General features: G+C 44.7%; 1 protein-coding gene across 1 annotated transcript; it reads right to left on the bottom strand.

Moving 5' to 3' along the window:
• Nucleotides 1-1,559: 1,559 nt before the first annotated feature.
• Nucleotides 1,560-21,381, bottom strand: PRKAR1A (protein kinase cAMP-dependent type I regulatory subunit alpha). Its single transcript, XM_049780468.1, has 11 exons — nt 21,333-21,381; nt 17,106-17,285; nt 11,198-11,368; nt 10,164-10,255; nt 9,899-9,960; nt 8,606-8,652; nt 7,582-7,740; nt 5,383-5,443; nt 4,334-4,455; nt 2,955-3,036; nt 1,560-1,943 (listed from the first exon to the last, which is right to left on the bottom strand). The coding sequence occupies exons 2-11, from the start codon at nt 17,277-17,279 to the stop codon at nt 1,771-1,773; spliced, it is 1,143 nt and encodes a 380-aa protein (XP_049636425.1). The 5' UTR covers nt 17,280-17,285; nt 21,333-21,381; the 3' UTR covers nt 1,560-1,770.
• Nucleotides 21,382-24,535: the final 3,154 nt, after the last annotated feature.

Here is a 24,535-nt window from a genome sequence, read left to right as displayed (position 1 = left end):
ACAAATATCAAATCAAGCTTTATGCTAATAAGAACAGATTTTTTATTTTAAATATAAAAAGGTAGTGAAACACAAGTATAGATCAGAAAACATTCATTTCGCAATTCTGAAAAATAAAAAAATTCATAAGGTGACTTTCTATCTCACACTAAAATGTGAGTAAGACTGCTTTCCCAAAGGTACACTCCAAACTTAGCCACAATTGAATAACAGTTCAAATCTGTAAGAAAGTGAGAAAGTGACCATGACCAATTTACCTGGGAAAGGGCAGAAAAGGCGTTAGTCATCAGAGCCATTTGCACAAAAAAAAAAAAAAAAAGGGAAATGCTTGCAGTCACTCCCAAATAGAACCCTACGTTATACATAAATCACAATGAAAATAAAAAGTGCCTACATTACAGAACCATGAAAGATTGTTTTTTAAAAAAAATAATATAAAGTTAACTGTTAGGTTTCATTGGTGCACATGGAATAATGTAACACATAAAGGTTGATAAGGCGGGAAAATACTGAAATACAGTTAAGACTCAAAAGACAAGTAGACATAACGAAAAACAAATTTGCCAGAAAAGTATTAGATAGGAAAAAAGCTTTTCAGCAGGGTGGCCTTGTAGGTCAAGTTGAAACAAAACAGACAGACACATTTTCCCCACCCCAACCCACCATCAATTCTTAGGCGATGTAAAAAGGGGGAAATAGATTAAAGCAAAGTAAAAACAAAATGGCAAACAAAAAACCCCCACAACTTCCCAAATCTCACACCTCCACTGAGGAGGGCAAGAGTTCCCAACACTGACCTTTGTGCACCTGCCACTTCTCCCTAGAGCAACATCACCCCCATTTTTCTGTCTGATGCTTGCGTCCATCCATCCATTAGCAAACCCTATCAGTATTTAACGAGAGAATCCCCTGGAGTTAATTAGACCTAGACAGTAGTCCACAGCTCTATGTTAACCCAGAGTTGCAGGCCTCAAGTTTTCTCATGCTCAGTTCAACATCTGATGGTCAGCATTTGGCACTAGCTGGATAAATAATGGTCTAATCAGAATTCTGTGAGCTGAGACAGAATTAAATCAGAATTCCAATCTAGGACCTGGTTTCAAACTCAAAAAAGGACAGGTAAAGGTAAAGAGCCACTCCTACATGGACTTCAAATTTTCAGCAAAAACAAAACCAGGCAGAACAGCTTGACTACAAACAGAAATTCTGGTTAAAAGGGGGAAAAAAAGAAAAAACTAAATAGCATCTTCATCTAACAATTAGTGAAGAAAAGAGCATCTTTCCACCTTGATCTAGAATACAGGCAGATGTTCTTCTGCTTCCAAGGGTTTTCTAGATCTACTTCTCCTTAGTGCTTAATGAGAACTCCTTTCATCTTGAGAAATACAGCATCTATGGCCACAGCCTCAACTATGCCTGTACCTGGAAAAATGGGGTCACTCACAATGTCTTGCACCGTTACATCTTTTGCTCTATGGTAAATTCACCAGGTTCAGCAAGGTGCCCGCACCAAGAAGCCTGGCACACACTGCACAGAGAGAAGCAGTACCAGCCAGGACTCCAGAGAACTCTGTTTATTTAACTGTGCCTGAGCACTCTGCAAATGCTCCAAATTAAAAATGGGTGCCAGAAAAGCAACTTTTAACAGGAACAGACAAGAAGGTGCAATGCCAGTGGCCATGTGGCGCTGCAAAGAGGGGCAAGAAAGCAGGGGCAAGAAGCCAGGACAGGAGGGGGGAAGACAGGGAAGTGCAGGGGGTCGGGTAGGTTTTAGACAGAAAGAGACACAAAACTGTTGTACTGCTGGATGTTTCGCTTCAGGATGTCTGAGCACGGGCCCAGAACACGTTCGAATCTCGGTCGGTCCAGCTTGACGCACTTGAGTGGGCCCCGCGCCACCACCGTTGCGGCCCGAGGACGGTTCATCAGCAGAGCAATCTCACCTAGAGGGGGGACAGGTGTGGGCGGTGAGAGAAGGATGAGGGCAGGGTAAAAGCTCCCCTGCGCCCTTCCATACAGTACAGGCCGGCTGCACTTCCAGACTTGCCAGTGGCCGGGGGGAGGCAGGGTCATTGGTTAGGGGACATTCAGTGACAAGAGCACAGAGGCGAGGCTCCAGTCTCAAAGTTAAAGAGTTAGTGAGAGAAAGTAAAAGACTGAAATTTAAAACTGTACACCAAAAGAAACTGTGGTACATAGCCATAATGGAATATTATGCAGTCAGGAGAGATGAAATTACGAAATTTTCCAATATATGGATGGACATGGAAACTATTATGCTGAGTGAAGTAAGTCAGAGGGAGAGAGAGAGAGATAGAATAGTCTCACTTATCTATGGATTTTAAGAAAAATAAAAGACATCATTGTAGGGCCCGGAGAGATAGCGGCGTTTGCCTTGCAAGCAGCTGATCCAGGACCAAAGGTGGTTGGTTCGAATCCCGGTGTCCCATATGGTCCCCCCCCGTGCCTGCCAGGAGCTATTTCTGAGCAGACAGCCAGGAGTAACCCCTGAGCAACGCTGAGTGTGGCCCAAAAACCAAAAAAAAAGACATCATTGTAATAATGCCCAGAGATGAGGGCCAGAAGAACTGGCTCACGATATGAAGCTCACCTCAAGGAAGGGTGAGTGCAGTTAGAACATAACAACTTCCATGACAATGTTAAAGAGTGAGAGAAGTAGAATGCCTGTGTCGAATACAGGCAGGGGGTGTGGGTGGAGGGATATGGGATGAACTAGTTGTATGAATGTTGTACTGGTGAAGGGGGGTGTTCTTTTTATGACCAAAACCCAACTACAGTTATGTTTGTAATAACGGTGTTTAAATAAAGATTAAAAAAAAGAGAGAATGAAAAAATTTAAAAAACCTATAAGTCAGAAAATTCTGAAGTTTTGTCAGAATTCTGTTCTGCCACCTGAGAGGTGATGGAAAGAAACTGTGTGGCAACCCACTTACCGAAATAATCAGAAGGCCCCAATCTTCCCACTTCCACAAACTCCTCGTTCTCTGACCGACGCTGCAGCACAGCTGCGGAGCCCTGGAACAAAATCATCAAAAGCAAGAGACCTTAAATCTAGGGCATCATTTAAAATATCCTATGCAATTTTACCTATTTGCAACCCCCCCCCCCAAAAAAAAAACTTTGATACCAGGGGCTGGAGTGTAGTACACTGCAGAGACATTTGCCTTGCATGCAGCCAACACAAGTTTGATCCAAAGCATCCCAGAGGACCCCCATAAGCAGCATAAAGAGTGATTCCTGAGTGCAGAGCCAGGAGTAGACCCTGAGCACCTCAGTAAGTGGCCCCACACAAAAACCAATTCTGTATTACTATGACAAAAACAAGAAGGAAGAGATGAACCACTGCATGAGTATCAGTGCCTGCTCATCACAATCAGGAACTTAAAGTTTTCTGTTTGTTGTTTTGTTTTTTTAACTAGTTTTACAGGAATTCTACACTTAGTCATCTCACGACTTTCCGTGACTATCTAATGACAGGACAGAGCTGTGAGAAAAACCTGATGGCTCAGAAACCTAAATTAGTCAACACTTGGCCCAGTCCAAACACCTGCCTGACTTCTTGGCTTCAATAAAACCAGGAAATATTTGTTTTGGTTTAAGTAAAACCAGAAATCACTGGAACCATGGTCACAGAAAACCTGCCATTTGGATCTGCATTATGGCAAGAAGACCTGACATTCCCACAGGTTGTAAAGGAGTGAATTAGTACCTTTTGTCATTTAAAAGATACGATCATTTGATCTCTTTGATCCATCTTTATTTGGCAAATAGTCCAAATGCATGACTTGAACCAAGATATACTGAGAACCATCTCATCTTTCTGATAAATAGCTGAATTGTTTGGCTCTCACATGATGAAAACAGAATCATCAGGTCAGAATTGGATTCCATTAAGGGGCCAGAGCGATATAACACAGCGGTAGGGCGTTTGCCTTACACACACAGATGACCCAGGACAGACCCGGGTTTGATCCCTGGTATCCTATATGGTCCCCCGAGCCTATCAGGAGCAATTTCTGAGCACAGAGCCAGGAGTAACCCCTGAGCACTACCAGGTGTGGTCCACCCATGCCTCCCCCCCCACCCCCCCGCAAAAAAAAAAAAAAGAGCCCTTCCAAAATTCTGACTCAAACACATTGAAGTATGGTAGCCAAGCAGAAAAGCCCAACAGCTTTTGAAACAGGACTGTTTTCAAATAAAATGATTAGGGATTCTTAAAAAAAAAAAAAACTCCAAGGACATATAGACATTAGCCCTTTCCATTCACTTACAGTACACAACTTTTTAACAACTCAAGCGCAGAGTCCTTTACCTCTAGAATGATGAAGAACTCATCTCCTGGTTCTCCCTGAACCACAATCTTCTGCCCGTCTTCAAACTGGACAGGCTCCAGTGCATCAGCCACAGTGAGACGCTCCCACTTGTCCAGAGATTCTAAGAGGCAAGAGAAATTCTCTCTACCATTTTGCTGTTGCACAAAGTACAGAGACTCACCCCCATAGCTATGTCCACTCAATATCCTACGGTGTCTAAGAATCAACATAGCACCTGCGTTTGGTTCTAGTAAAAGCAACTCTTCAATCCCTTGTGACAGTAGCCCAATCACCACGTTCACTGAGCTGCTCCTAATGGGAAAGCAATTTTTAAATGTAATCCTTATGAGGTCCTGGAGACTACCATGAGTGCAAATTAAACCCCCAAATTAAAAGACCCAAAGCCAGGATCACCACTCAGACTCTTCTCAAGTTCAGAAAATGCCTTATCAATTTAAATCTGCAGTTGAATTTATTTATAGAACCAAGAATGAGACAAAAAAAACCTTTGATCCCAAAGGCCAGTCTAACCTGCTGAAACTCACCATTTCCCTTCCCAAAAAAAGATAGTCTGAGTCCAGTTAGCCTGCTTTACGCATTTACTCAAAAAATGCAGACTGTAGTATTTCTTCAGAGAAAAAGAGCCAAGACCTTCAAAGAAAATGTGTTCCTATAAACACTCCCACTCTTTCATCAATGAGTTGTGACTGAGCATCAGAGACAGGTGTCACAGAGGAAGTAACGGCCCTCAGCCAGGACACGTCTCATCTTTCTGGCTCTCCAAAAATGAGACATAACTCCAGAAAGCTGTTACTAAGCCTGATCATTTCTCACTAGGAGGCTCATCACGTAAGTGGCAAATTGAACAGACTTGGAAGAACTTAAACTACAACTCCGGCAAATAAAAACACCGTAAGTTTTACATAGTAACCCATAAACTACCAGCAATTTAAGATACCCTAAGTAGTTTCAAGGAAATAGTTATATTCTACTGGAAGATCAATGACATTCCAGCATTTAATGATTCCCTGAATCTTCCAAAACTCACCTAAAATAGACACCTTACTAAGAAATTCTTCGTACATCTTCCGCTTTCTCAGTGTGCTTCCCTAAAAATAAAAGTACAAAGTCACATCTCAAAAACGTGTCTCATGTAATGCTATGGAACAGTAACTACAGAAAGAAATGATTTTATATTTCTGAGCTTGGGAAGAATAAACCTGTGGCTGCTGTTTGCTGTGTGATATATGACTAGTACTTTCTTCTGAAAACGGCCCATACTGAAAAGCTCTCAGTAAACTAGGCCTAAAAAGATCAGCTGTGGCCATTGGAAGTTCCTAGAAACACCCAGTGAAATGCCAACCAGCAAATGATTTACCATATTTTCCAGCACATAAGACGACTTTTTGACCCATTTATAAAACTTCTTAAAAGTCGGGGGTCGTCTTATACGCCGGTATACGGCATGCCAAAACTTAATCCAGCTTCAGGACGAGTGATCCGCCCTTCTTACCTCCGCATCCCATCCAGCTGCCAGCCGTCATCACTCAGTCCACTGCTTGTCCTGATTAATCTTTCAGGGCACACAGAGGAGCTGAGTTACAGAGCGCCGCAGCGGCCGGGTATCATCAGTGGTATGCGGCTTTCTAGTGCTCAGTCCTCTGTTCAGCTTTTATGGGACACAGGAGGTGCTTTGTCTCCCTCTCATTGTCCTATTAATTACTGCATCCCAGCCAGCTGCTCTTGGAGGAGCCCCCCCTCCCTGCTCTCAATGTAGATCAATTAAAAAAATCAGAGTCACTCACTACAAATGACAAATGTAAAATGATTGTTGGCACTCCAAAGTCTATCTTTATTAAACATGTACTGTTAACCCTTGAGGGAGGGTTCTCCTCTTTTTCGCTTATGTTTTTTAATTTCCATTTGGTGTGCGTTAAAAGAGAGGTAGTCTTATACAGCAAATATAGCCCAAACCCTTTATTTTTTTATTTATTTTTTGTGTGTGTGGTTTTTGGGTCACATCCGGCAGTGCTCAGGGGTTATTCCTGGCTCCAGGCTCAGAAATTGCTCCTGGCAGGCACGGGGGACCATATGGGGCGCCGGGATTCGAACCAATGACCTCCTGCATGAAGGGCAAACGCCCTACCTCCATGCTATCTCTCCAGCCCCCAAACCCTTTATTTTAAAAGGATAAGTAGGGGGTCGTCTTATATGCCAGAAAATACGGTACTTTCCAAAATAAAAGGGATAATTAAGGGGGCTGGGGAGATAGTGAAAGCCCATCCCAACACTACATACACCAGAGTACTAATTGCATGAAATGTTTCTGGTCCCAGCATCACGGGGCCACAGAGAAGCACCTCCTCAGATTGTAACAGTGAACCATCAAGATTTCGGATCCCCTGAACAATAGTGGTCCCCACTGCCTCCAACAACAACAACAATATATATATAAATATATATATAAATATATATATATTCATATTTCAAGCCCATGATGCTGCCCCCACAAACCTAATCCACCACAAAAAATAGAAGTGCCTTAACCAACGTATCCATTGCTACAAAAAAAGGGTCTGTTCTCTTTCTTGCTTTCCCTCCACTCTCTTGGTAAAGGGAAATGGAAATACACAGGTCTCTGTAATAGCTATTCCTTATAAATAGCTAATCCTTACAAGTCCTTACAAAGTGCCTTGATAATTTATAAACACACTAACACAGAAAATTTTGAATTACAAAAGCCAGCATAGTATCCAGCACTGACACTGCCCAAACTGTTAATTCAAAATCACATTTGGCAATAACTACAATGTTGTTGAAGGCACTCAGTAAATTTGTTGCAAAGTTCTCAGCCTATCACTATCATAACAATTCCCATGGTTTTATTATTTTATTCCTTTCACAAGAAGAAATATGTCATTTGCACTGTGAATAACCCCTTTCTGTAAAGAATGCTGATTACTTCTTATACAGGGCTAGAACAACTTTATGTGTTAGCAGCAAGTTAGAATTCACTGTAAATGAAGATTTGACTATCAGCAAATGGAGAAATAACCATCACCACTACCCTCTTCTACTTTGTGCCATTCTGGACAATTTCTGTTCTAAAAGATGAGGCTTAACCAATACAATGAATGACAAACTGGACTTTGAATGCAATGTAACTCAAGTCCATTCCAATAGCAAAGAATAATCTCATTTTCACTTTGTACTAATATTCCTTCAACAAAACTTCAAGGTGACTTACCATAAGGATTCTTCGATAGCTGTCTCGGTCAATTCCCCACAATTTCACATTTGTCTTTGCTTTGACAGTGGCTGCTCGAGGGGTTCCATAAATCAAAGCAAGTTCTCCGAAGCTCCCTCCTTCCCCAACACTGGTTGCCCATTCATTGTTAACATAGACCTAAATCACAATAGCAAAGAATTGGTTCCAAATACAAACAGCATTTAAATCTAAATCCCTCCCAACAGATAAATAGCTAAAGTAACTGTGGTACATATACACAATGGAATATTATGCAGCCCCACTTACTGTCTTAAATGGTTTATTCACTTTATTAAAGTTGCCATTGAATACTTTTGGGTTAATGTGGTTCATTAATAGTATACAGTATATCAAACAATCATGTATTGTAAATGTAGTCAGGTATTTACTGATATCTCAATTATTATAATTGTTTTGGGTATATTATTTTTATTTTTAAATTTCACCAATGGCGGCTGCATTTTCCACCTCAGCTTATACTGGAGTCACTAAGTTTTCCCAGTTTTTTAGGGTAAAATTGGGGGGAGAAGGAGTTGGCTTATTCTCGAGTATATATGGTAATAAAAATCTTGAATACTGGAATAGAGAGAGAACTGACAGTGCCAGATTTGGGGGTAGAAGCCTAAGGTGACCATAGGAACAGGGGAAAACAGCTGGAGTAGTACTTCAAAAACATGTACTCAGGGAGGTGACAGTGTGCAAAAAAACTTCCCCTGTCCATCAACAAATGACCAAGAAAGGGGAAGTAGAAAGAACTATGGGACTAAAGGTAACATAGGAAAGGGTAGGGTCACAGCACTTGGATATGCAGTATGGTATGCAGTAACAGTACATCAATATTCAGAAAACTTCAAACACTATTGTTGCATCCCTATTATCTAAACTATATTAAAATTTTTTTCTATTCTGTCAAAGGTTGATAACATTTGACTTAGATGTTCTACAATGGCATCAACACAATGACTATTATATTATCAACATGTTCAATATTTTTAAGTCTTACATCCATCTCTCCTTGGTCAATCACGTAGAAGTTATCCCCTTCATCACCTAAGAGTAAAAAAAGTTAAGAAACATTACAAATTAAACACAAACCATGTAACTGATATGTAACAATCAACTTACAGTAGTGCGATAAGACAAAGAATTGTTATTAACAGTTTTTAAGAAACTTTCAAACCTTAAGTTGTTCGTTTTTTAGTTTTGGCATCCCACAGGGTGCTTGGGAGTGGGGAATTCTCGGTACGCTTCTCAGTGATTCTCAACCCAAAAGGCCTGCGGTTCAGTCAATGGGAGGGCCAAAGGATGGGGTACTACCAGGCCTATGGTGCCAAGAACTACCTCCAGCCACCCAGCAGTACCCAGAGGTGACTCCAGGGCCATACACCAGAGAACCATATGGTGCTAGGAATCAAAATGGCATCTGTGAAATGCAAAACATGCCCCTTAATCCCAATGGAGTGCCAAGTATGGGAACCACACACAAGACAAGTGTCTTCGAACTTCAAAGACATATTTTAAAGATCATACAACTGTTCTGTTTATCTTTTTAATGAAGAATACTACTGAAAAAAAGTTATAAAGTCACATATATATACCAAAATAACTACTACATTGTGATCTGTAACATAAAACAAGAAACAATAGTAAAGTACAGACTCACTAAGTAGAAAACTAGTGAATTTCCCACTAGTCTCTGAAGATATCAAGAACAAATAAATAAGGAAGTGATCTTTATTCTTCTGGGTAAAAGATCAGTCAGTATGATCCAAAAAATAAAAAACTATTAAAAGAAAATTGGCAGAAGGTACAACATTTTATAAATAAGTGGTTAATATAATAAAAGAAGTGTTTGTAGGAAATCCTAAAACCTATCAACATAAAAGGAGCAGGAGAACTGGAGGCTAAGCACGTTTGCAGGAATGAAGCCCAGGCTTAATCTCTACCACTGCAAGGTCCTCGAGCACTGCTGGTTATGGTCCCCAAACTAAAATTAGCAAACCAAATTACAAGTGGAATCTAGACTGTTTTCAATTCCTTACAACCTTCTAAATTAAAATGCAGGAATTTCCTTCAAACAGCCACCATAAATAATACAATATCAAACAGTTGGAATATATTAGTCCTTAAAGGAAAGTTCACTCTCAGCTCAGACTTTAAATTTCAAAACTGAGACCAAAAGGACACCACAGAAGAAAATGACATGGCTGAAAGAAAACCAGCTTCAACTGAGTTCCTCCACAGACTCCTCATCCCTTCTTGCATTCCCGTCACATGCCACCAGAGCAGGCCTTACCTTGCTGAATAACTGTCTCTCCAGCGATGAAGGAAACTGGAAACATGGCATCAAAGATATCACTGCAAGGGAAAGTGGATTCAGGTTACATTTCAGGAGCTCTCCGTTGACTTCAAACACTGCCCTTAGAATTTAAGATCCCAGATTTTCGGCCTGAGTTGTTATCAGATAAATGATCTCTCAAAATCTCTCACCGTGTAACAGAGAGGCTAGTTGGGGACACCCGACCACTATACCAAAAATATAACAAAGGATCGGTCCCTACCTTCTCTCATTATCATCAAGATGTGAAAACAGCACATTCTTTTCAATGGCTTTGGCTAGAGCAGCCATTGTCTTATAATCTTTTGGTATAACCTAGAAAAGAATAAAAGAACAAGTGGCAACTCCATTTAAAAAATTGCATTTCATGTTTAGAAGCTGCACTTCAATTCAATGCGGTATTTAACCAAGTCTGCTTGAAGTTCAATTATTTCTAACACAACGCAAATTGCACCGGTCTTTGATTCAGAAAGGACTCAGCAAATACTGGCAAATTAATCTCCTGTCTACAGCCAGGGTGGTATTGAAAGGCTGGTATTTGGTTCCCAGTCAACAACTGAACAAACAGACCAAAAACATCTTCATCGAGATCATTAGTGAGGAAAAACAAAGCAGTTTTATGACTTTTTTTTAAACTGTGAACTGAGTTTCAGGAGCTTCTTGCCAAGGACAATCCTGTTCCCATTTCAGGCAAATAGCAAAACTTGGAAGGACAGGCCGACACAATGAATGAATCACAATTAGAGTATAAAGGTTTATAAGCCACAACAAGAAGCATACGGTATTAAAAAATTAACATGGGGAGCCCGAGCGATAGCACAGCGATAAGGCCTTTTGCCTTGCGCGTGGCCAACACAGGATGGACCCTGGGTTCGAATCCCGGCATCCCATGATTCCCCGAGCCTGCCAGGAACGACTCCTGAGCGCAGAGCCAGAAGTAGCTCCTGAGCACAAGGAGTGAACAACAACAACAACAAAAAAATTAACATGGTTCAGGGGGGGAAAGAGCGAAATCACCTATTTCTACTACAAATGCCATCAATGCAATTACTAGAAGCTGTTTTGAAACTATGCAACTATCAAAATGTTGTATAGAGTCATTCCTGCAGGTAACTTGCTATTCAAGAAATCTGCTCGTCTGCATCCAGAAACTGCACATCCCCAAGCCATCCTTTCTTATTTCACGTTTTCCGAATAACACATGCAGTCCCCAAAGACTGGTGCCAGCACCATCTTCTCTTCACCTAGCATCGTTACCTTTCTAACATAAGACGCGGCATCCTCCTCCGTGTAGACTTCAGCGCTGATGGCCCCACGCCGCCGCCGACCCTTGACCGCTGGGTTGGGGGGCGGAGGGGAGATTTCATCTTCCCTCGAGTCAGTGCGGGAGCCCGCTTTCTGCAGATTCTGGATCTGTTTGGCCTCTTCCTAAAAGCACAAACAGGTTCAATGAAGCCCTCTCAACACACGGTTAGGTTCCTTCCATGTTGGCCTAGGTCAAAAAAACGTATCAAATCTCATCCACTCTATACTCCTAGGGATATACCCCAGGAACACAAAAACACAATATAAAAGTGCCTTCCTCACACCTATATTCAGTGCAGCGTTATTTACAATAGCCAGACTCTGGGCTTTTTTTGTGGGGGGGAGGGGGAATCACAACTGGCAGCGCTGAGGGGTTACTCCTAGCTCTACACTCAGAAATAGTTCCCTGCAGGCTTGGGGGACCATATAGGACGCTGGGATTCAAACCACCATCCTTCTACATGCAAGGCAATGCCCTACCCTCCATGCTATCTCTCCAGCCCAACAACAGCCCAGACTGTGGAAGCAACCAAGGTACCCTTCAACATATGAATGGCTAAAGAAACTGTGGTACATATAAAAAACGAAATATTATGCAGCCATCATGGCATTTTCCTATAGATGGATGGACATGGAAACTAGTATGCTGAGTGAAATAAGTCAGAGGGAGAGATAGACACAAAATAGTCTCACTCATCTGTAGGATTTAAGAAAAAAGAACAGTATGTTAATACCCAGAGACAATAAGAGATGCGGGCTACCCCTCGGTATGAAGCTGACCACAAAGAGTGGTTAGAAAAATAACTGCACTAACAACAATCATGACAGTGGTAGTAAGAGAAATAGAATGCTGTCTCGAAGACAAGCAGGGGGTGGGGGAGGAAGGAGATGGAGGGCATTGGTGACTTGGTGATGGAAAGGTTGCACTGGGGAAGGGGGATTTTTTTTTTTATGACTAAAACCCAAATGTATTTGTAATCATGGTGCTTAAAGATATTTTAAAAAAAAATCTCTTCCACTTAGAAACACAGGACAGTAAGAGGGAAGTGTCAATTCCACAGGGGAAAAACAGGGGAAGGTCCAGTTCAAAAAAAAAAAATGCTCTGTGAAGAAAGCCCTCAAATGTTTCTCAGACACTACGCTTAGCTATGCTACACTTCACTGTCAACAAAAACCATTAGTACCCGGAGAAATGCCCTCAAGTAAAGAACGAGCTACTCATTGTGACCACACGGACAACAATTATCTGTAATTCGGATCACGGTTAACAATGCAAACCAAACCCTGAGAGTTGGGGCTCTCAGTCTGCTGTTGCAGATTGAACCAGATCGGCCACTCAAAGACGCCATCTAGAAGCAACAACTGAAAGAGGGCAGTAAGCCAAGAAGATCTAGACGGCTGGATTATTTCATTAGTTCCAGAAGCATGCTGCTCTAGTTTTATTATCATGGGGCTGTGGCTGGACTGAACAAAGAGCATCACACATGGAAAATGTGTGCTCCAAGCCAATCCCTGGCCCTCCTAAAGATCTACTAGCAAGTTGAATCTCCAAGAGGCAAGGGGAGGAGGCAAACCAACAGTACACCGAAGTCTGTGGGGTCCATAGTTTAGCTGGCTCCTCTCAAATGAAGGCAACTAATGGTAAGATGAGAACCAGGAGTTTAAATAAGATCTAGTACTTCTTTCTCCCCTGAACAGCAAGAAGTATTTTTACCATCAGGGCTTACCACTGAAAAGGAAGCAAACCAATTCACCTGCTTTTAAAACCTTAACTCATATACAGAAGAAATACATATACCGGGGCCTGAGTGATAGCACAGAAATAGGGCGTTTTGCCTAGCACGTGGTTGACCGTGGTTCAATCCCCAAGATCCCATATGGTCCTCCAACCCTCCAGGAGCAGTTTCTGAGTGCAGAGTAACCTGAGTGACAATAGGTGTGGCCCAAAGACAATTTATATGTTTGGTTTTCCTCATTTTGACTTTTGGGCCACACCTGGCTGTGCTTAGGGCTTAACCCCAGATCTGAGCTTGATATGTGGGGTACCAAGGATAGAACTTAGGTGGGGCACAAGCAAGGCAAGAAAGAGCCTTGCTCCTGTACTATCTCTCCAACCCTTATAATTTTCATATTATTGATATCTAAAAGCTTAAAAAGAAATCTCATGGGGGGCGGAGCAGTGACACAGGCCAAAAGGCATTTGCCTTGCACGTGGCTGACCTAGGACAAACCACAGTTCAATGCCCCGGCATCCCATATGGTCCAAGCCAGGAGTGATTTCTGAGCGCATAGCCAAAAGTAACCCGAGCCTCACCAAGTGTAGCCCAAAAATCAAAAAAAAAAGAAAACAAAGAAATGTCATAGGCCGAAGAGATAGGTAAAGCATTTACCTTGCCCACCCAGTTAGGTTGATGCCCAGCATTCCACATGGTCTCCCAAACCCCGCAGGAGGGATCCCTAAGCACAGAGCCAGGAATAAGTCCGGAAGCTCTGCTGGGTGTTGAACCAAAACCAAAACAAAACAAATTTTTTAAAAAATCTCCATCTATAGTAAAGAGTAACTATTTATCTGACTAGAGTCTTTCTCATTCATTTGACTCTCTCCATTAGTTTCCTAAATAATCTTTCAAATTCTAGGGCCCTAGTATAGGGGTTAAAGCATTTGCCCTCCTACAGTTCATCTAATTAGATTCCTGGCACTGCAGTTTTGGTGTGACCCTAGAGCACAGAACCAGTAGTCCAAAAAGAAACATCACAACAGAAAACCAAAATCCCAATCAATCCATCTCTCCTCTCTCTCTCTCACTTCACAAGCAAACTTTTCTCCATTGGGAGCAGCCCCAGGTGTAGCTCAAAAAACAGAAAGCCAAATTCTATGTAAGATGAGCATCTACTCATTGTTGAAAACAAAACATTTTTGTCTTTGATTTTGGGGCCCCTCCAGACAGTGCTCAGGGGACTACATAGTATGGAATCAGGGTTGACTTTATCTCTGGCCATGGGGTGTGTGTGTTTAAGGGGGGTGAGGGGGAATTATAAGAAAGAAATCAAGTTGCCTACTTATTCTCCTGCATGGTTCCTGGCCCTGTTTTTGACATCAAGACAAATACAAGAACTATACACAAGCAGAAAGCAAAGTCTAGAATGAAATAATCAAGGAAGTACTTGTGCTTTCCACTGGTAATAAAATAAAAAAAGCCACATTTCAGGATAACAACTTATTTTTCAATTCTATAGATTTATAAATTGTAAAGGAAAAAAACAATGAGAAAAATGTAACAATAACAAAGTGTTGTTTACATAATTACACTTATTTTTTTTCTTTTTTAGTTTTTGGGTCACACCTGGCAGCACTCAGGTTACTCTTGGCTATACGCTCAGAAATTGCTCCTGGCAGGTTCAGGGGACGGGACTCTGGGATGCCGGGATTCGAACCACCATCCTTCTGCATGCAAGGCAAATGCCTTACCTCCATGCTATCTCTCCAGTCCCATAATTACATTTACTTCTTGATCGATCCAATATCCAAGAATTCAACCCCAGAATTAATCTAAAGTGTGCATATGTGTAAAATGATATATGCACAAGTTTATTCATTGTAAATTCTTTTTAAAAGTAAAACATGGAGGCTGGGGGTGCTTCTCACTTCATTGCTTTTAACCTGTTTCCTCTGTAAAACTGTTAATCCTCTACCTCACATTTAAAACGAAGACTATGGAAGACTGTAAGTGCTTCACACAACCTAGCGCAAGATACTCAATGATTATAACTGTTAAAATTCCTCTCCTGAGTCTGGCGAGGTTCTAATAAACGTATTTTCATGAAAGAGGTCTCCAATTCCAGATGGGAGACTGCCATAAATGCAGCAGCAATAGTTTCCCGTGGGCCAACCGTAAAGGGTTATGGTGTTTTTCAGAGAGCAGTTAAAAGGGAGCAAGCAGTAACAGGAGCCTTATGGTTAATTAACAAAGGAAGGCAGGGGAATGAATGAATGTGTGTATTTTCAACTATAAAAACCAAACATCTAACATACAAAATCTACGGAATCTGCTGAAAAGTGAGAATCTAGCTGCTTTCAAGACACTTTAACTTGACCCTGGCAAAAGCAACACATATGCACATGAGCAAAAATATGCATAAATTACAAAAGTGCTAAGTGTGACTTTTTATTAAGAGACAAAGCCAAAACTGATGGCAGGGTGAAGGGTGGTGTACATTCCATGACTTAATTCCCAACTACAAATGGTTTCTGAAAAACTAAAAAATGGTTACATTTTCTTGTAATCAAGGTGCTTAAATAAATTATTAAAAAAAAGCGGCAAAGCCAAAACAACTAATAAATCTACAATTTCCAATTACAACGAGGCAAATCAGTTTTTTCATTCTCCCCTTAGCGCTTAAACCGTGCTATCTTAAGTACACCCTTTACAACTGGCAGAGGGAATTCGACACTCCCTAAAATAAGACGCACTCCATGTTCTCACCACCTTCGTCCCCTCATTTGATGGCTTCTATTGATGTCCAAAGGGAAGAGGGATCGCCTTACAGTGACCCATTTCAAAATCAGATCTCCAGGAACTCACGTATTTCAAAACAAGGAACGCCCACAGCAGCCTGGCTCCACAGTGCTTTACTACGTAAAAATTGCTTAAGAGAAAATCAGACTCCGAGACAATTCCAAGACAGCAAAGCTACATGACTGGTGAGTACTCAGCTATTAGAAATTCCTCTAATCACGGTACTTATTTTAACTAACAATCTTTTCAAGAAAATAATAGCAAACAGGTAATCACAGAACCTTCCAAACATTCCTTTAAATCTTTAGCATCAAGAGCTTATTTTAGTAGCAAATTAGCAAAATTTAGTAGCTTATTTTAGTAGCCTACAAAACTGTCCAAACCAATGGAAAATACAAATATTTCTATTATACAACTAACAATCCCCTAAGAAATACCTCCACTGGCTCCTGATCTTTATGAACCATATCAGGACTTCCACATGCATTTAAAAAAATCTGTAAACTTAGCTACTTTATAGAGTAAGTCAAACAAAACAATCAGCAATTCAGGGTCTCTGCTGTATCATTTTTCTTGTAAAATATACCACATACTTAGTAGGTGATAGTGAAATACACATTCAGAATGCACAAAACTATTAATAACTGAGTTCATTTTTTTTTCAAAAGGAAATAGGTCCAGACCATGACTTTATGTGGTCAACAAAACTGTATAAAGTAAAACCTGATTAACAATTTTAACATAATACACTTAGTCACTCTTCTACAGTCCACTCGAGACATAATAAAGCAGTCTGCACGAATTCAGAATGTCTAAAGTGAAAATTTTAAAAGGGTTAAAATTACTTTCGACCTGTTTTAAAAAATGTGTATTAATTGCTTTTAATAACGGTAGAACTTTCCACTTCTTAGAACTGCTCTAACTCTTCTGATAAAGTATCAACCATTTGTTTCGGCTAGTTCCACTTTGAGTGTATGTTACCAAGGAGGGGCTGGAGTGATAGCACAGCAGTAGGGCATTTGCCTTGCACACGGCCAACCAGGGCTGGATGTGGGTTTGATCCCAGAAATCCCTTATGACTCCCCCGAGCCTGTCATGAGCGATTTCTGAGCACAAAGGCAGGAATAACCAATGAACACTGGCCAGGGGTAGCTCAAAAAAAAATTGACCAAGGAACTAAATATGTCTGAAGTCCTCTGGTAGCCAAGGAAATGTGGCTGCTTTGTTTCCAAAGTTCTGTTTGAAAACGGTGGATCCAAATTCCTTCCCCCTCCAGTGACATTCTGAAGCAATCGCTCAACACGGGAGTGAGGTGGGCGCCACAGCCCTCAGCTTATTTTTACCTTCTCCAGTCGCTCAAAGTACTCCCTGAGGAAAGCCATGGGCCTCTCAGGCCTGGCCGTGCACAACTGCACAATAGAGTCTTTGAGCAGGGCCTGGATGTTGTGTTTCTGGACGTAGAGCTCGCATTCCCGGAGGCTGCGCTCCTCCTCACAGGCACTGCTGCCAGACGCCATGGTTTTCTACAAGGAAAAATAATAAATTTAGACACTTTAGAGAAAGGAAAAAGTGCAACGACATCCGGGCCTGCAGCTTGAGGGATTCATTAGGCAACTGAGTCACCGGGTTCACTTTTCTAGGATTATAGGTTTTTATTTTTCTAAAGGGAGGAGAGGGAGGGCAAAGGAATCAAGGGTGCAGAAAAGCAGCGTTGCCAGGAGGTCTTGCTACAAGATCAGCAAAGCTCTGAGCTCCTGGGAGGAAGTGCCAGCCTCTATCCCCTGCAGAGGCGGGTAACTGAGGAGTCAGACCTCAGGGGAATTTCATTCAATTCTATCCCTGCAAAAGAAACCATGATGACGTGGGAAATGCGTTAGACGGTAAGCAGGAGAGAGAATTCCAAGGGCACATAAGTCAGCTCTAAGCGAAAGTAAGCAAACGAAGAACATCTGACATTCTGGCCACGAAACTCCCTGGAGGGGGGAGGGGGGTGCCAGATGTCACTCAGCAAACCGCTGGAACAAGGGAGCTGAGTAGCCAACTAGTGGCATCATCAAAAATGTCTAACACAAAGGAACTCTTAAGAGCTTTAAAAGCAACCTCTCATTTCAGAATCTTCCCCAGTTTCAAGTTGATCACAATTACTAGAAGATGGCAAACAGTTAATGGGGGGGAGAGTATTTTACTATAAAACATTTCATAGAAAATTATCAAAACATTTTTTATCTGGACAGAAAACTACTCAAACAACGCATGCATTGTTTGGCTCTGACATAATTCTATTTAATGAGCCTGTACAAGGTTCAAACTACCGTAATGTCAAATAAAATAGAATGAAGAGGATTAAAAGCGGCACCACTCTGAAATAGTATTGATCCGACTTTCCCAACCCTAATGGACACAAAACAGAGGTGAAATCTAAGTGTAAACGCAGAAGGAAACGACCAGAGCAATTAGCCAACTCAAGGGCTCCCCTCTTACTCATTGTGTTTTGACAACTTTCATGATAAAAATCAGTAACTGCAGACTAAGCCAAGAGTCTGCGACGCCATTATGGCACCTAACTCAGAGGACATCGAAAAAGAACCACACCGCAATGTACAGAAACATACAATGGCCCCCCAGTTCATACGCTGTAGGATGGATGCACTTATGAAGGGTCAGCGAGGCGATTCTGCAGGTCAGAAACTACTGAGGCGAGAACCCATTTCCGTGCCATTTTGTGCAATTCAAGCAATCTAAGAATCCCCCCTCCAAAAAAAAAAAAAAAAAAAAAAAAAACTATGGAAAAATCGGACCTTGTAATGGGCTATAAAAAAGGCACGCGGAAATTTTTCCAGAAACACCTAAGAATTATTGGGAGAATACACTCAACTTCGAGACCTCTAGTGGGTAAAATTTATAGGGCAGCTATCTAAGTGGTCAAAGTGAACAAATGGGTTTGAAACCAAGTGTTTTTAATAAGGCGAAGAGGACGGCCCTGCTAATTACGACGGCACAGACCAAAAAACCAATCAATCAAACAAACAAACAAACAAACTCCAAGAATGAAAAGCATGTATTCACAGGGTGGAACCCCCAGATTGTCCAAACTGCACAGCCTTGATGATCTTAAGGGAAATGACCGGTCCTCCTAGAAGCAAATCTAGCTTCAAGAACCCAACGGTTGATTTTTACCTTTCACAGACCTTCTTTCTCCACCCCACCTCATTCCCACTCGGCCCCAACATCTCCCTCCCTACTTCAAAGCCTTCGCTGAAAAAACACTCTTTGGGAAATCGGGGTTCAAACAACGACAAAAACCCTTCCCTTAAGGGATTAGGCGCTCAGGGGAATATAGATAGGGTGGATGGATGGATAGATTAGATAGATAGATAGATAGATAGATAGATAGATAGATAGATAGATAGATAGATAGATAGATAGATGATAGATTAGATAGATAGATAGATAGATAGATAGATAGATAGATGATAGATTAGATAGATAGATAGATAGATAGATAGATAGATAGATAGATAGATAGATAGATAGATAGATAGATAGATAGATAAAAGAGGTCCCAAATATGGATGGATGGATAGATAGATAGATAGATAGATGATAGATAGATAGATAGATAGATAGATAGATAGATAGATAGATAGATAGATAGATAGATAGATAGATAGATAGATAAAAGAGGTCCCAAACACTTTAGGCAAACTGTTGCTGGCTGAACCCTCACCGTCCCCGGGAAATCTGCCAAGGAAAAAAAAACCCTTTTCTCCCTTCTCAGTGCCCTCCACCCCGGGGTGGGGTCACCCAAGAAGGCGCTGCAGGAAACCCCAACAAGGCAAAAGCTCTCGGGCCTGGGGTGGGCCGTGGACATCCGCAGTGCTGAGGCGGCCTAGGGAGAGGAACCCTTGGTGCACCCCCGAGGGACAGACAAGGGGTGCGCGCACCTCGAGCAACTCTTGCACCGCGGGGCCCGGGGAAGGCCTACCTACTACGGCAGAGGATGAGCGATGGACAGAAGGAAGGAAGGAAGAAAGGAAGGAAAGAAGGATCGTGCGTGCAACCGAGTGGAGAAACCCGGAGCGGCCACGGTGGCGTGGTGGCGTAGTGGCGGCGGCGGCGGCGGAGGGAGGTGCCAGGATGGAGAAAGGAAACGGAAGGGGGCAAGGGGGACGTTCCCCCCAACTGCCTCGACTCCAAACCCCGGGGGGGTGGGGGCGGAGAGCAGAGAGGCGAGGGGGTCTCCCAGAAGAGGGAAAGGGGGAAGAGAAAAATAAAACAATACAAAGCAGAAGCTCCAGGGCTGCTGGCGTGCAGCGACTGCGATTCCAAGGGCCCCCAAGAGACGGAGGCGCCTTGGCCCGGGCCTTGCTCCTGATGCCCCATGCAAGGCCCGGGCCAAGGGGCTGGGAGGCCTGGGGTAGGGGATGGGGAGGGAGAAGGGGATGGAAGGGGGAGGAGGGGGAGCAAGGGACCTCGGGGGAGGGGGCAGAGGGAAGTGGGGCAGAGAGGGAGGGGAAAGGGAGGGGGAGAGAGGGGAGGAACAAGGGAGGAGGGGGACAGAGCGAGGGGGAGGAGAGAGGGAAGAGAAGGGGAGGGGAGGAGGGGGAGAGGAGGGGAGGGCAGGGGGAGGGGAGAGGGAAGAGAGGAACGGGGGAGGAGAGAGGGGGAGGGGGAGGGGAGGAGGGAAAGACATGGGGGAGGGGACAGAGAGAGGGGAAGGGGAGAGGGGAGGGAGGAGGAAGGGGAGAAGGAGGGGACAGAGGGGGAGATGATGGGGAGGACAGGGGAAGGGAGAGAGGGAGGGGAGGGAGGGGAGGAGGGAAGGGGCAGAGGGGGAAAGAAGAGGAGGGGGAGAGGGAGGGACAAGGGGGAGGGGAACGGAGGGAGAGGGGAAGGGAGAGGGGAGGAGGATGGAGAGGAGGAGGGGACAGAGGGGGAGATGATGGGGAGGGGAGAGGAGGGGGAGAGAGGGAAGGGAGGAGGGGGAGGGGAGGAGGGGGATGGAAGGGACAGAGGGGGGGAAAGAAGGGGAGGGGAGAGGGAGGGACAAGGGGGAGGGGGACAGAGGGAGAGGGGAAGGGAGAGGGGAGGAGGATGGAGAGGAGGAGGGGAGAAAGGGAAGAAGGGGAGGGGGGAGGGCAGGGAGGGGGAGGGAAGACGATGGAGGAGGGAAGGGAGGGGAGGGGGGAGGGAGGGAAAGGGGGAGGGGGACAAGGGGAGAAAAGGGGGGAGGGGAGAGGGGAGGGGGCCAGGGGAGGAGAGGGAGGGAAAGGGGGAGGGGGACAAGGGGAGAAAAAGGGGGAGGGGAGGGGGCGGGCCTGCACCCCTGCAGCTGCTCGGAGCCTCGGGACCTCGGTGGGGGGGGGGAGACCTGGAGACGGCCCCCCCATCTGCGAGGGCGGGTCGAGGGGGCGCGTCCGCCCCCCTGCAGGCCGCTCCCTCCCCCCTCCCTCCCCCTCCCCCTCCCTCCCGGACGCCATCTTGGGCCGGTCCCGCGCCCCCAAACGGGCGGCGGCGGCGGCGGCGGGGATCGCCGACCGTCCTCCGGCCGAGCCCGCCCGCCCACTCACCTCCAGCCTGGAGGCGGAAGCGGCGGCGCGGGGGCGGGGCCGGGGCGCGGGGCTGCGGGCTGCGGGCTGCGGGCTGCGGGGCCGAGGCGCGGCGGGCGGCTGGCGACGTCTCGGAGCGCGGCCGTCTCCACGCACACACAGCGCGGCGCGAGCGGCCCCACCGGAAACGGCCCCGTCGCCGCAGCCAATCAGCGCGCGGCTGGTGACGTCAATGCGCCTCGTTCTGGCCCGAGCGGTCGCCACGGCAACCTTAAAGGAGCCGCGCCCGCCCCGGGCCCCCTCGCCTCCCGCCGCCGCCGCCGCCGCCGCCGCCTCCGCCTCCGCCTCCTCCTCCCCGCCGCCGCCTGATAGATACCGTCGTCCATCCGCCAGTCCCAAGCCATCCCCCGCCATCCGCCCCGCCCGCTCCACCATCGGCCTCCTAGGCCCGCGCCTTTGGTGCTTCTTAGAGCCCTTTATTTTTTCCTTCCCCAATTTTTTGGTTCTTTGTTTTTAGGTCATACCCGGCGGCGCTTAGGGGTTCCTCCTGGCTCTTATGCTCCTGGCAGGCTTGCTGGGGGGGACCCTATGGGATGCCCCTACGGGATTCGAACCACTGTCCTTCTGCATGCAAGGCCAACGCTCTACCTTCATGCTATCTATCTCTCCGGCCCCAGAATATCTTTTAATATTTTTTTAAATTTGAATACAACTTTTTTGCTTTATTTTTATTTTTTTCATACAACTTTTTGGACATAAAAATTATATACCTCAGAGATAGACACAATTGAAAATTAATTTACTTGTTTTTTTAAGCCTGGGCTCAAACCTAGGGAATCACAGACACAAGTTATGTGCCACATCCCCAATTTCAGTTCATTCATTTAAAATAATTTTTACTTTAATCAGTTAATTTTAAATAATTTCATTGTAAATACATCTACTTGGTGGTGCAAATACTGTCCCAAAGGATTTAGAATGGTTTGATGACACCAATCCTCATACAAATATACGAAATATCTATTCCTATCACTTCCTCAAGCTTTACAATGTACATTTTTTTTGTTCTTAGAGGTTTCCATTATTTTTTAAACAAAACCATTTCTTCTCCCTGGCCCACTGTCTTGCTCCCCACACTGCCCATTCACATACCTGCCTGTCCCTGCTCCTCGGTTCCTTGTCCCTTTTGGGGTGCACTTCTCCCTCTTTGTGCAGCTTGGGGTGTCTCTTGCACTCTGCCACTCAGCTCTTCTCCGTCCCCAGGAGGCCTCAGCCTTTTTCTCCCTCCCTAGAACGCCCACCCCAACCCCAGCTGGCCCACGTGGGGTGTCTGTCTCTGATGACAGGTGCATGGCTCCGCCTTCTCCCCCGAGGGCCCCCTGGCTGGGCCAGGGAGATTTCTGGCTGGGCACAGGCCCCCGAGGGCGAGCGGATGCCCCGGTTGGCCCTGCATCCTGTGCCCTACGAACCTCCGGGCTCCAGGTCTTCCTCATCCGGTCCAGGAAACTTGAGCCGGTTGCAGGGACTTTGGGGCATCTCGGGTGCCTCTCCCCCTAGGGAAGATGGTGGGGACTGTGGTTCCGGGGAGGCCACTGGCACTGCGAGGATGTGATCCAGGGTCCTGGAGAGGCCTGAGTCCTCCTAGGGCCTGAGATGCAGCCCCACTTAGCCCCCAACATCATGCCTGAGAAGCACAGAACTTGCAGAGTTTTGACATTTTACAAAGCTCTGTAAACACCCAAGGAATCTCTCTCTCTCTTTCTCTCTCTCTCTCTCTCTCTCTCTCTCTCTCTCTCTCTCTCTCTCTCTCTCTCTCTCTCTCTCTCTCTCTGTCTCTCACACGCTCTCCACTCTCTCTCCTCTCTCTCTCTCTCTCCCTATCTCTCTCTCTCCTCTCTCTCTCTCCCTCTCTCTCTTTCTCCCTCTCTCTCTCTCTCCCTCTCTCTCTCTCTCTCTCTCTCTCTCTCTCTCTCTCTCTCTCTCTCTCTCTCTCTCTCTCTCTCTCTCTCTCTCTCTCTCTCTCTTGTTTTTCTTTTGGTTTTTGGGCCACACCCAGCAGCACTCTGGGGTTACTCCTGGCTCTGCACTCAGAAATCGCTTCTGGCAGACTGGGGGACTCTATGGGATGCTGGGGATCAAACCCCGATCTGTCCCAGGTCAGCTGCATGCAAGGTAAATAAATGCCCTACCGCTGTGCTATCTCCCCTGCCCCACACCCAAGAAATCTCAACTGAGCACAACAATCAGTGCTGTTGGGAATGGCAGAGGGGGAGACGAGGGTCACTTATTCTTTGGGCCTTTTCTTCTTTCTTCAGAAAAATTTGCAGAGGAGAGGTAAACTGATTGGGGACACAGACTGGCTCACCCAGGCAGAACTCAAGGCTTGGGTTGGACTGGTATCTGCTGTGCTCACCTTGCCTACAACCCAAGACTTTTCTGTTCAATTCACAGAGGATTTCACCTAATACAAGACTGCAATCATTTTAATTCATCATGAACTATTTCTATTTGGAGTAAGATTAGGTTAAATATTAAATAATGATAATAATAAGGGCCGGAGTGTTAGCACAGCAGTAGGGCATTTGCCTTGCACATGACTGACCAAAACTTTGGTTCGCTCCCCATTGTCCCATATGGTCCCCCAAGCCAGGAGTGCCAGGAGTAACCCCTGAGTGTCACTGGGTGTGGCCCCAAAACCAAAATAATAATAATGATAATTTCACCTTTTCTTTTTTGCTATTCTGCTATAGCTAGTAGAAAGAGTTGATTACATATGTGATTGTGATTCTCTCTCTCTCTCTCTCTCACACACACACACACACACACACACACACATTCACTTGGGCTTTCTCTGGATTTCTTGATCTCAGAGGAAGCAAAAGGATTAGCAGAGAGACCTTTAGGTCTCCAGGAGGGAATGTAGGGGATGTCTCTCTTGCCACTAAATTCACACACACACACACACACACACACACACACACACAAAACACATCCACTATTGGTCTTCCACAAGCAATGAGTGGAAGGGGAATTAAATACAGATTCCACTATATAACATTACACCCTTGTCAGTACAAAGGGCTTAGCCAACTGAACCCCAAGCTGGCAGCAGGAGGTGGAAGTTGATAGCCTTGAACAGGTCCTGTCCTGTTGTGAGCAGAAAACACAGAGGTCAGATAAATCTGAGTTCAGTTTCAGACTCCACTGTGTCCGGTAATTGACTT

This window comes from Suncus etruscus, chromosome 1 (assembly GCF_024139225.1).
Source record: "Suncus etruscus isolate mSunEtr1 chromosome 1, mSunEtr1.pri.cur, whole genome shotgun sequence".
Taxonomy (NCBI): domain Eukaryota; kingdom Metazoa; phylum Chordata; class Mammalia; order Eulipotyphla; family Soricidae; genus Suncus; species Suncus etruscus.
The sequence above is the reverse complement of the archived record's forward strand: the minus strand, read 5'-3'. Positions and strand labels throughout refer to the sequence as shown.